The sequence below is a fragment of the Peromyscus eremicus genome, chromosome 6, assembly GCF_949786415.1.
Source record: "Peromyscus eremicus chromosome 6, PerEre_H2_v1, whole genome shotgun sequence".
NCBI lineage: Eukaryota > Metazoa > Chordata > Mammalia > Rodentia > Cricetidae > Peromyscus > Peromyscus eremicus.
The window spans coordinates 73,383,550-73,396,842 of NC_081421.1; the positions used below are offsets into that span (position 1 = coordinate 73,383,550).

At 41.4% G+C, this 13,293-nt stretch overlaps 1 protein-coding gene across 3 annotated transcripts in view; it reads left to right on the forward strand.

Moving 5' to 3' along the window:
* The window catches only part of Spag17 (sperm associated antigen 17), a 236,044-nt gene that overhangs the window by 126,171 nt on the left and 96,580 nt on the right, over window positions 1-13,293 (forward strand). For all 3 annotated transcript variants that reach the window (XR_009379872.1, XM_059265953.1, XM_059265952.1), the window contains exons 16-18: window positions 5,157-5,218; window positions 5,872-5,985; window positions 9,329-9,483. Coding sequence is in view for 2 of the 3 variants with exons in the window: in XM_059265953.1 (XP_059121936.1) it covers window positions 5,157-5,218; window positions 5,872-5,985; window positions 9,329-9,483 (331 nt within the window). In the remaining variant the exon portion in view is untranslated. The remainder of the gene's footprint in view (window positions 1-5,156; window positions 5,219-5,871; window positions 5,986-9,328; window positions 9,484-13,293) is intronic.

The following is a 13,293-nucleotide window of genomic DNA, read 5'->3' on the forward strand; positions in this document are numbered from 1 at the left end:
TACAGACTGAGTTCAAGGCCAGTGTAGGTTCCCCGGGAGACCCTGTCCCAACATTAAAAATGAAAAGAGTTCAGGGGATAAAGTCCATTGTAGAGTCCTTGCCTGGCATCCTCAGGGCCCCAGGTTCAATCCCCACTGCCACAAAACAGAAAGAGAAGGTAAACAGTTTGAGTCTACTAAATTTGAGAATGAAATGGGCAAATTACTGGAAGTTGATAATATACCCCCCCCAAAAAAAATGATCAAACAATAGGAAACATAAATAGTCTTGTAAGCAATTGATTTAATTGTTTGAAAATCACACTCAGTAGGGCATACCCAGCCTGGAGCTGGTGTGTCACTGGCAAATGATACCAAACACTCAGAAAATCAATCGTTGTAATCTCAACAAAAATCATTCCAGAAAATAGAAGGTACAATATCCTCCCTTGTAAAGTTAGCATTTTGTAAAGTTAGCATAAACATTATATTCACCAAGATTGTCAGAAAACAAGCAAGCTCATGAGCATAGATATATTCATGAGCATGGTTATAAAATTTTGAGATGAAATATGAGAAAATCTACCAAGCAGACACCAAACGATAAAAGTATCTCCCAACAAAATTACATTGTAAGAGAATCAGAAGGAAAATACATAATTGTAAAAAAGCAGTATGATTTATTGATTAACATTAATGAAAAACACAGATCAGTTTATAGATTATAAGTATAAAAGGCATTTAAATTTCTATGGTAACCAATGAAAAAATCCTTAGCAAACTGGCAAGAGTAGGACAATTCCTCAGTTTTATAAAAGTGGTTTTTATGACAATAAATAGTATATACCACAATGAAAATATGAGCCCTTTTCCTCCAAGATTGGCAAGATGTGTACCAGGAGCCCTGTTTTCTGTCCTAGCCAACTCATCAAGAGAAGAAAGTAAGATAAAAGTATGGCTTGAAGAGGGAAAAAAAACAAGTGTCACTGTTGGTAACTATATGTAGAAACCTGAACAATCCACTACACACACAAAGTCCAGTCAGAGTTTCAAATGAGGCTGTGGTTGTTAGAGATGCTCACAAGAAGCAGGCCCTGGGACTTTTTTTTATAATTGTTGTACAAGGCAGGCATGCTATGGGCTCTTCTCTCTGTGTGTTACGGTTCATAAGAGTAAAGGGTGTGTTGACAATGAGTGTAAGGTCCCCCCAAGCCATAGGAGTTCAATTGGTGTTGACTATGGTCATCCTGACATCTCTCCTATCTGGATGAGGGGAGAAGGAAAGGTCAGAAGTGAGTAGACTTTTGAAAGGCATCCTGCTAGCTGTCAGCAGGGTAGATATGTAAGGGAGAAGACAGAGAAGTTGGTGCTGTAGCCCAAGCCATGGCATGGATCTTCTGTATATTTCTGCTTTATAGAAACCCTGAACCAATGAGCAAGATGCTATTACTCCAGTTCAACAAATAAGGAAGTCAGAGCAGAGAGGTTTCAATAGCTAGTTCATCCATGAAGACATAGGAACGGGACAGCAGTGCTCTCTACCTCACCTCAGAACAAGGCTTCCTAGCCCTAAACACTCCTCATGATGCTACCTAAGAGCCTGGCCATATTTGGAATTTCTTTGTCATGTTAGTTCTTATCCCTCATCCTGGTTTTGTTGCCTTGGGTTTCTTCCTTCCCAAGAGTAGATCTCTTCAGAGAGAGAGAGAGAGAGAGAGAGAGAGAGAGAGAGAGAGAGAGAGAGAGAGAGAGAGAGAACCAGAATTAGTTAACCCTGATTGTTAGGGCATCTAACATCATGGACACATACACATGATAGAGGTCACTTTGTGTTAATATGGAACCAGAATCAACCAGGAGAGACAGACGGAATACAGAGGTGCTTGTTTCGCTTTTTCTGATGGCAGCTGGTGTACAGCTGTCTTTCCTCAGGCACCTTTCGCCACCTGGTGGTCAAACCACTCATATGCTGCTGTGGAGCCCAGTGGAGAATAGATAGATAACTCTAAGGCTCCCAATACTCAGGCTGAAATGCTGTTGTAGGCAGCAGGTTCTGGGGCCCCAGCAATTTTGAGGGCCTGTCCCCAGCCCTAAGAGCTCCTCCGTGGTGAATGCAGACCTATACTCAGGAGCCACTGGATCTGAGCAGAGGAGGCAGCTGGCTGTGTGTCTCCATGACTGTTCCTGTAAGAGGAAGTTGTTGTTTGAGCTTCCACCTTCCCCCAACTCTAGTTCATACTTCAAAAGCAGCCACTTTAATTCCATTTACACAAAGCAGAAATCATCCTTGTGTTTCCCTGCACAGCCGTTTTGGCATCACGTGCATTGATATGCCTGTTTCTGGACATGAAGGGCTGGATATTTGTGCTTTTCCTAACAAAACCCTGGGTTTCCATCTGAGACTGTTTTGAACTTGACAGGGCCCATTGGATATTTATGAAAAACCTGAGAGTGGATAACCGTGAGGCTGTAGGTTTAGATGTGCCCTTTATGCTTGTTGGGTGTTTTTTTAATAAAGTAACTGCTTTGCAGAGGGATCTTGTTATCTCTAAAGTAAAACAGATTAGGAAAGCTGTTTTTCAAAGGGAAGGGAAAGCGTCCATTTCCAGATGTGTCAAAAACTACTGAATCACACTGTCAAAGGATTATGTGGTTGAAATCAGGAATCAGACAGAGAGAGGAAAAATGGATTTTATTCTACTGTTAAATAAAGGGTTCGGCTTAGTATTAGAATGCTCTCTCCTTTGAAAAAATCATTGGTACATAAGTTTTGAACATACTTTCTAAAGAGTTGGTTTTGTTCCTGGATCTTTAGACTCAGAAGGGAGTATCAAATCTCCCGGAAATCTGGCAGGCCACAGAATAGACGGATTTTTATTCTACAGATTTCATATCAATTGCATCAAAGACACAGGGGACATCATGGTCTAGGTAGAATTATAGTTGGCCTGAGTTTTCTCTTCAGTGGATATGTTTATACACATGCTGAACTGAATTGCCTTTAGCATCTCGCTCCAAATCAAAATAGAACATTCATTCTGTCACTGCAACAACCTGGGACAAGAGGGAACCAGGGCCAAAGATGTAAGTAACTGTGCCCCTGAGAGAGAGGAACATTAGCTTGTCCTTGGTAGTTCTCACTACCTTCCCTCCTCCCACCCCAGAATCCCATGTATGGGTCTCTTTGCAACAGAATGAAAAGGTAAATTGTGGTGATATTTTATTTGTGCACCCCAATAAAGTTTATCTGGGGATCAGATGAAAAAGCCAGCCAGTACATTAAACATAGAGGTCAGGCAGTGGTAGCACATGCCTTTAATCCTAGCATTTGGGAGACAGGGATTCATCCAGATCTCTGTGAGTTCAAGGCCATATTGGGAACAGAGTCAGATGTGGTGGCACACACCTTTAATCCCAGCACTAGTTAATCATAGAGGTCTGGAGGTCTATACAGACATATAGGAAGTGATAGAGCTGGGCAGAAATAGGAAGTGATGAAGCTGGGCAGAGAAAGGAAGTAAGATGTCAAAGCACAGAAAGGCATATAGGTGTGAGTATACAGGAAGTAACGCTCTCTTGGGCTGAGGATTTCCTAGTAGTAAGAACTTGTGGCTTGACTTGTTCTCTTCCTCTGATCTCTCAGTTTTCACCCCAATATCTGGCTCCGGGTTTTTTATTAATAAGACTGTTTAGCAATTTGTCTTACAGAAAATCTTATGCTCACACTCAAATTAGCCTTTCATATAGATTTCCTTCCACATTTCTATTTTCTTTATGACTCTACCATCATTTCAATGAAGTTCAATATGTGATATAGATTCACCCCATCCAGTCAAAAGAAAAACACATCATTGAATACCCACTACGTGCTGGGTGCTTAGGATGCACTGAGAGCATGTTCTTGTTCTTCAGCAACTGAGATCCAAAGCAGAGGGGCAGACCAGGAACAAATAGGATCCCTCACCGATCAATGCTGTGATTTAAAATGAAGCATTGTAAGAGGCAGAGGCTCCTGAGAAGGTGACTAGAGTGTGAAATAGACAAATAGCTTAGAGTAAACTATGGCAGATGGAGGGAAATCCAAGTGTAGGGCTGCCCACATACCCACAGCCAGCTGGCCAGCCCACCGGAAGTGGGAAGAACAAGGAGGGAGTGGGGGCAATGTGTTGGGAGAGTGAGGCTGCAGCAATTTATGCATAGCTTTGTGGCCTGTGATTTGCAATCATTCTCAGGCTGGTAAGAAGCTAGCTTGGCTTGCCCATTCAACAACACCAAAACATGTTCCTGTAACACTTAACCGTCTCAAGCACACTCCATTTGTTTCAACTGTGAGGGCAATTACGGTAGGGACTTCATCAACATTCTCTGTTGTGTCTCTTTTATCCTGACGCACTTCATGATGTGCCAATCACCAGCATAGATCTGTTCCTTTCTCATCTGTTCAGATGGCCACTGCTTCCTCGCCAACAGTGATATCACAGCCCTTACCATTGCATAAGTTTACTCTTGTTCGTGGGAGAGCTAATGTGCCTCACTCATGTTAATCCATGGCGTGGTGCATTGGAGTCCAAGTGCCCACTCACTTGTCCATTTAGCTAAAGTCTGTTAAACTCCATCTGTCAATGTGCACATGCTCATTAAGTAATAAGTCAATAATGAATGGACAGAAGATCTCAACAGAATGGTAGGATTCTATCCCTCTCTAATAGGTGAATGCATTGCTCGTTCTCCCATCCGCAACACCTGCCCTTGCCCCACTCCGTCTTCTACAAGGCAAGGTTCACAAAAACCTGCAAAGGCTTTGTAATGGTCGCCAGAGTAGGTGAATGAAAGTAGTGAGCCAATGATTTAGTTTAGCCAGTATTCTTACAGTTTGTGAAGGCAAAGGTGCACTGCAAGAAGCAAGCAATATACAGCCTGAAAGAATGGCTGTTATGATTTAGTGCACATCATATAAGAAGCCGGGTTCTTTTCAAAGAGTTAAGGATAAATTCTAGGTAGGCATTGACTTAGAATTATTGACACAAACACCTCTTTGGAGGCACGAAACAAGCCTCTCAGGAATTACCTTTTCAGCACAGAGACATAGATCATATGGGCAACAAAAAGACACAGCACTGACCAAAGGCAAGAACAAAGCCCAAACACAACTGGATGTTGGTGTCTTTGATTTACAGAGCAGACCTTGGACACTGAGATCAAAGAAGAAGCAGCCACAAAGGATGGTTCCCTTGAAAAGGTAAGGAATTCTTTTCCTAGAAGTGTAGATGACAAGTAGGATGATCTGAGAAAACCCCTGACCAAACTGAGAAATGGGGGGGGGGGGGAGAGAGAGAGAGAGAGAGAGAGAGAGAGAGAGAGAGAGAGAGAGAGAGAGAGAGAGAGAGATTCTTAAAAGGAAAATGCTGCTGATGTAGGGGGAAGGGGTTATTTAGACATCCCATACCCCCTCCATCTGGAGAGAAAGGGGTTAACTTTACTGGCCTCGCTAACTTAAGTAGAACTTCCCCGCTCCCTGCCCCTCTCTAGACAGTGTGGCTTGGCAACCTCACAAACACCTGCTGACCATACAGCCCGTGTAGAACTAACTCTGTCTTGAAGTGAGTTCAGAAAACCTGCCTATAATTGCTAACAGGACTCCGAAGAGTATAACCTAACAATAAAAATATTTAGGTTATGTTGCACATTTGAAAAAAAAAAAAGAGTCAAAGGCGTACTTCTCTCTGGCAGCAGCCCTCCTAAAATGTTGCCATATGGATCTATACATATGCAGATTCCCACAATTAAATGGGGCGCATGGGGGTGAGTCCATAGAGTCTAACAGGGCTCCATTTGGACGCTCACAAATTAGAGCTGAAATTGTGTTCCAGTGGATTTTTTTTTTTTTTAAAGAAACCCAAGAAGATGGTGGTGGAAGCTAATCTGGAGGACATAAAGAAAACACAGCAGCGCAGTTTAACGGACTGGAGCTTTACTGAACATTTTCAGCCCAAAGTCCTGCTTCAGGTATTTATGGGCTGTGATTCTCCAGGAGACGCGTGTGGATAGGTCTGGAGAGCTGGGCTATAACCATGAACAGTTCACTTCTGGGTCACTCTCTCAGATCGAGCTCAACTCAGTATTCCCATTGACTTCGGCTATAAAATGAGTTTGTTCCCGCACTGAGCCATGAACTCCCAGGAAATCCCCCAAACGGTTGAAAGTATACTTTCAAAGAGAGGCTGTTTCCATGAAGATTGTTTTGAGTGTTTGCTAGAAAAAAAAGCTGGGCTTTACCCGGAAGCAACACCGTTATTCCTCCTATGGTGCCTTTCCATTCTGTTTAGACTTCATTATGTTCCACGGTGTTTTCTGTTTGGATGAGCAGGTCAATGGTGGCGGTGATGGCTGACAGTTGCTGTGCTAAGTGCTGGGTGCTAGGCCGTATAGCTGCTGTGTATAAGTGTATTCCTCTGAAAAGCCTATGACACAGAAACCGTTAAATCGTAGAAATTGAGGCACCGTGACCAAAAGTCTGTTGCTAATTGAGAAACAGGAAAAAGAGAACTAAGAAAGAAAATTCACTCCCCCATCCCCAAACATGCTTTTAACTGCTATGAAAAATAGTAAGAAAACTCACGCTGGTTTTAAATTGGATAAAACCTGTACTCTGTAGGATTTGTCTAATTTGAGTCTCATTTTGATCAGATTTACATCCCACATATTTTTAAAGCCAGAAGAATCCACAGAGCCATGTTCTGAAAAGAATAGCAATTTCCCAACCCCATCAGTGGTAAAGAAAAATGGTCCTCCACAGAAAAGAGAGTAATTCAGCAGGAAAGAAGACAGGCACACGGCACTCTGCGTGTAGCTATACGGGCCAAACACACCGGGTTTCAAAGACTTGGCATGAAATAATGATATATCTCGTTCATAATTTTTATATCTACTACATGTTGAAATGATAACATTTCATATACTGAGCGAAACAAAATACACCCTTGCCATTGATTTTTACCTGCCTCAGCTTTTAAAATGTAGCAGCCATAAAATTTAGAATTACATATGCGGCCCGCATTTGTGACTTGTGTTTGCGATTTAGACATTTACATAATTTCTGGTTTCTCTCCAGTGCACTCCTCCTTCCCTAGTGGCTAGGGTCCTCTGTTCCTCAACCCCTTGACCCACCTTCTGTGGGCTGCCACCCTCTTTTCTGCTGCCTCAGGGCACAGACCGGTTACAGGGGTACCTGTAAGGTCTAACTATGTCAGTTTTAATTGACCACAGTACTCACCTTCTATTAAAACGTCCTTCTAAGTATCAGACTGCTTTGATTCTCACTCTGGTCTTCCCTATAATTCAAATATTTCATCCACTTGATGAGAACTCCAAGTGACCTGTAGTAACCTTAATCCAATTGCAGAAGAAAGTTTTGTCCGTCAAGTTCATTTGTGTGTTCCTGGAACAGTGCTGGCACTTATTCCCGTTTTTTGCCAATTGGTATGGCCATGGTGGTGGTGGTGGTGGTGGTGGTGGTGGTTGGTTGGTTGTGTTGCTGGTGGTCAACCCCCTTGCTTATGTTAGGCAAACACTCCACACTGAGTCACAGCAGCATCCCCACACTCACTCACTCATGAACTACATGAGACCAACAATATCAACATGTAGAAGGCAAACACCAATTCGTAAAAAGGAAAGGTAATGTGAACACTTCTCAAATGCTGACTGAAAGTCAGTCACAGCTCTGGTGATCTTACCTAACAGCCAGCAAGGATGGCAGAGCTCCCTGATCCAACAGGAGGAGGGGCGCATGTTCACTATAAGCAAACATTTGTTTCCTGGGTTTATTGTCTCAGATATTTGCCTTTCAAGAACAGTAGGTAATAAATGGGTAGTGACTCAGAAAACAGAAGTAACTATTTACATGGCACTCCATCAAGACACTCATACAGGGGACGAGACTGGGGAATAAATGGATTATTTATCTATTTATCTATTACCAGTACAGAAATGAAGGCAAAACTGTAACAACTCTTTCCTGACATGCTAGCAGTTCCCTGAGATCATCCTCACGGCAGAGCACACAACGCTGCCTGCAGCAGATTGGTATTGAAAACACAAAAGCCCGCTGTTGTCCACTTCCTATTCCTGTGGGCAATGTCCTATGGTTGACTGACGTTGAGAAGGAAGAGGGACCAAGCAGCTATGCCTTGCTGCCCTCTGCCAGTGGCTGTCATTGCAGTGCAGGCTGAGGGTGTTATATTTTAAAACAAGGCAGAGGAGGAAGGCAAATCATATTGGCACAAAGACCACTCACCTCATTTCACTATAACATAGTTATACACGGAGGGCACACTGTGAGGAAGAGGTAAGTCATAGCTGGAAGGTAGCTGGCCTGAACTCTGGCACCAGAACCTACAAACCCTGTTCTTGGAAAGTCCCTTATCGTACTGGCAAATGAAACCTGATATTTAGAAACAGGAAAAAAAAATGTTCGCTATTTCCTTCGTCTACTCAGGCTGTCATAAAAAAATACTTCAGGCTAGGTAGCTTAAATAACGCAAGCGTATCATCTCAGAGCTTAGGAAGTAGGAGAACAAACTCCAAGTGTGCTTGGTTCCCGATGAGGGCTTGCTTCCTGGCTTGCACATGATGAATTATCCATGGCAGAGAAAGAGGCAAGAAAGCTCCAGTGTCTCAGATGATAAGGACCCAAATCCTATCATGGGAACTCCACTTTCATAACATTCCCAAAGACCTCCAAATATTATCACACTAGGAGATGGGGTGTCGGGTTGTGAACTTGGAGGTCATGCACAGCCTAGTTTATGATGCTTGCTTTGCCTGCAATACTTAATGATGCTAAAAATGAAGTGATCTATATGGAGGCAAAGAAACCTATTAGATAAAGAACTGACTGATTAGCCGGGCGGTGGTGGGACAAGCCTTTAATCCCAGCACTCGGGAGGCAGAGGCAGGAGGATCTCTGAGTTCAACCGTTCTACAGAGTAAGTTTTAGGACAGCCTGGGCTACACATAGAAATCTGTCTCAAAACAACCAAAAAGTAGGGGGTTGGGGGATAACTGACTGATTGCCATCTACTAACACTTGTGGAGAACACTTAGCAAGTATCTCCACCCTTGGAAGCTACTATTCGTTTTTCTATATGAATTATTGAAAGGCTCATAAAAATGCACTATATTTTATGATCTTATTTTTTGGTAATTAGGAATGAATCCACAGGAAACTCAAAGTTAGCCAATGACATAGAAATGAGCGTCGGGAAGTGGGGGACAGACATGTTGCTCCAGCAGTAAGCTCTTATCCTGGGGATAAAACAACTGAACAATACAATTATTTTATCTTCAGGTTCTTCAGGAAGCCCATCAGCAATATCGCTGTGTTGACTCTTATTACCATACACAGGACAATTCTTTACTTCTGGTTTTTCATAACCCAATGAATATGCAGCGTCTGCACTGTGAATACTGGAATATTGCTCTTCACTCTAACGTCGGATTCAGGTGACATAGATAATTTCATTAATTAAACAGTGGCTGAGTTAGCCTCTTAGGTTTTGACTCTAGCCTTTGTGGTTCAACTCAATGAAAGCATGTATATAGTGCTATAGATTTAATTTAGCTCCTCAAATCAATGTGTACTATGTGTTATGCACTGTGCGAGGTATTGACACTTTACCATCAAGAGTGAGCATCACTCTTGCCCTCACGGAATCGAATGGAGATGCTATTAAAGCATTTTCTATTCATTTCAATTGTAGCAAGATGGGCTCTGAGACACTGAAGTAGTAACTACAAAACAGTTTGATTTTTTTTCTCAACTCTAATTGGTCTGGGAAAGATTCAAGGGTAGAGCAACAGAAACTGGCTCAAGAAGTAGGCAAGTTCCCAGAACATGGAGATCTAAGAGTCACTGGTTCTTTTTCATTCTCAGTAGTTTTTTGTTTGTTCTATTTCGACTTTTCATTTGTTTTTTCCCGTAGAATGTGGCTCTCTCTCCTTACTAATAGCCAGGACATCTTGTTATCTCAATGCCATTTAATGTGCGCTCAGTACTTACTGTATGTATAACAAAGATAGAATCCTAAGGAAAACAAAGAGAGAAGAAATGGGCCTGAGGAACAACTGGGGGAACGGACTGCCATAAACACTTTCATCTGAAGCTTATAAGATGATTGAATTCAGGTGTGCAGTAGGCGTATTTGAAGTATTAATCTGTATTGTTCCTTGTTTTTCAATGCCTATATTTATGTTTCATGTCTTTTGGCATTACTTGATTACTAGACCTCCAGGCTAACTCTGAGAGCATTCCCTCCAGTGTGACTCAGAGAGCATTCCCTCCAGTGTAACTCTGAGAGAGCATTCCCTCCAGTGTAACTCTGAGAGAGCATTCCCTCCAGTGTAACTCTGAGAGAGCATTCCCTCCAGTGTGACTCAGAGAGCATTCCCTCCAGTGTAACTCTGAGGGAGCATTCCCTCCAGTGTAACTCTGAGAGCATTCTCCCAGTGTAACTCTGAGAGAGCATTCCCCCAGTGTAACTCTGAGAGAGCATTCCCTCCAGTGTAACTCTGAGAGAGCATTCCCTCCAGTGTGACTCAGAGAGCATTCCCTCCAGTGTAACTCTGAGGGAGCATTCCCTCCAGTGTAACTCTGAGAGCATTCTCCCAGTGTAACTCTGAGAGAGCATTCCCCCAGTGTAACTCTGAGAGAGCATTCCCTCCAGTGTAACTCTGAGAGAGCATTCCCCCAGCGTAACTCTGAGAGAGCATTCCCTCCAGTGTAACTCTGAGAGCATTCCCTCCAGTGAAACTCTGAGAGAGCATTCTCATATTGCTACATGGGATAAAGGAAATAGTTTAATTTTTGTAACTATCCCTTATCAGGTTAAAAATGTTACTACTTATATTTTTTGCTTGTGAGCCTAGCCTTTAACCAGGTTGATCTCAGTCCTCGGGGGAGGCTTTGCCCTGGAGGAGATGGGAATGGGGGATGGTCTGGGGGGAAGGGGAAGGGGCAGGAGGGGGGAGAACAAGGGAATTCGTGGCTGATATATAGAACTGAATTGTATTGTAAAATAAAATAAAATAAAAATTAAAAAATAAAAAATAAAATAATTAATAATGATATTAATAATAATAATAATAATAATAATAATAATAATAATGTTACTGCTTTCCTCTGACACGGCAGATACTCATATTTTTCCTTTAATCGGTGAAATTGCTGAATTTTGCCAGCAGCTGTGCTAGTGTTAAGGGATTGTCATATCTATGCAGAACTCTGTGCTCTGTGTCTCTTTGGTAATGGACTGCCTAGGAAATCTGTAGCTTTGAAGTGAGCAAGATTCAGCTGTTTTCCCTTTAAATGTTCTTATTTTACTTTGATATACAGGTTATAGAATTCTTATAAGGTAACTGGGGATAGTTTCCCTGTTTATTTCCACTTTTTATGTTTTGAAAGAGTTTGTGTAAGACTGAGATATATATATTTTTTGATGGTTGGTACAACTTGAAAATAAATCAGTTACACCTGGGGAGATGTTTAAGTACTGATCCAAAGTCTGTCATAGTCACTAGACCCTGAAGATCTTCTATTTTATTTTTATTATTTTAAAATTAGATTTTAAAAGTTGGGCATGGTGGCTTATGCCTGTAACCCCAGTTCTTGAGAGGTTGAGTCAGGAGGATTGTCTTGAGTTCCTGGGAAGCCTGGTCTACCTAGCAAAACCTTGTCTCAAAGTTAAAAGACAAATTCATTAATAATAACAACTATCCTTACAAAAACTAATTAATGGTTAAACTCTATAGAAGTATGTAATGACATCAGTAACACAAATGTGGATAATGGAAAAGAAAAATTTAATATGTGACCAAGGTAAGGCTTTTGTCAACTTAAAATACTTTTTTGCACATGGAGGATATTTTGAGTGAGCTTTATATTAACCAGAAAGCAAAACCTAAAAATAACAGAAAACACACACAAAAAAAAAGGTAAGCAGTTAGCAAAGCAGAAGAGTTCACAGACTCATGGTAACAGAAATGAAGGAAGAACTTCTGAGAAAAAATGCATAAAATAACAATAGTTAACCCTTTCATATCAATACTAAATATAAAGGGATTGGTCATCCATTCAAGAGACATGGAGTGGATGGATAGTGATAAAATCACTACGTGTTGCTATAAACAGCCCACTATACATTTACAGACTTAATGTGAAGGGACAGAAACGTGTACTCCATGAAAATGGCAACTGAAGACGTAAGAGATGTTTATACCTTCCTTAGACAATACAGTCATTAAACAAAAAACTTTTAAGTGATGAACAATTTCACACTCTTTGAACCAATGCTGGAAGTGCTAGCCAGAGCAAACTGGCAAAGGAGAGAAACAGAGGACACCCAAATCAGCCAGGGAAAAAGCAATTTATTCTGTTTACAAATGACATAATCTTTGTTTTGGGTTTTTTGTTTGTTTGGTTGGTTGGGTTTTTTTGGTTTTGTTTTTTGGTTTTTGGGTTTTTTTTTTTTTTCTGAGACAGGGTTTCTCTGTGTAGCTTTGCACCTTTCCTGGAACTCACTCTGTAGCCCAGGCTGGCCTCGAACTCACAGAGATCCGCCTGCCTCTGCTGAGTGCTAGGATTAAAGGCTTGTGCCACCACTGCCCAGCCAGATGACATAATCTTATGAATAGAAAACCTTAAAGACCACACACGTGCACACACACGCCTGCTGTTAGAGCTGCTAATGAATTTAGAAACATTTTAAGATACAAAGCACATAGAAGTTAGTTGTGTTTTGATACATTGACAAAGAGCATCTAGGAAAGAATATAAGAAAGCAAACCCTTTTAATAACACCAATAAGATTAACATAAATATAAGTAAGGAGTGAAATACCTATACACTGAAACTATAAAACCCAGATGAGTAAAAAAGGTATTCTGTAGTCCTGGGTTGGAAGAATTAATTGTTAAAATGTCCTTGCTACCGAAAATGAGTTACAGACTTATTTTAGTCCTATCAAAATTATAGTGTTGAGCTCGAGGGAGAGCACAGTGGTTAAGGTTAAGAGCACTTGTTGCTCTTGCAGGGGACCCAGGTTCAGTTCCTGGCACCCACATGGCAGCTTTTAACTATTCATAACTCCAGTTCCAGGGAAGCCAATACCCTCTTCTGACTCTGTGGGATCCTGCATGTATGTAGTGTATATGCATATACTCACACACATAAAATTAAACAAATAAATATAAAAATATGGTGTCATTTTGTATATAAAATATCATTTTATATAAAACTCATAAACAATCCTAAAATTC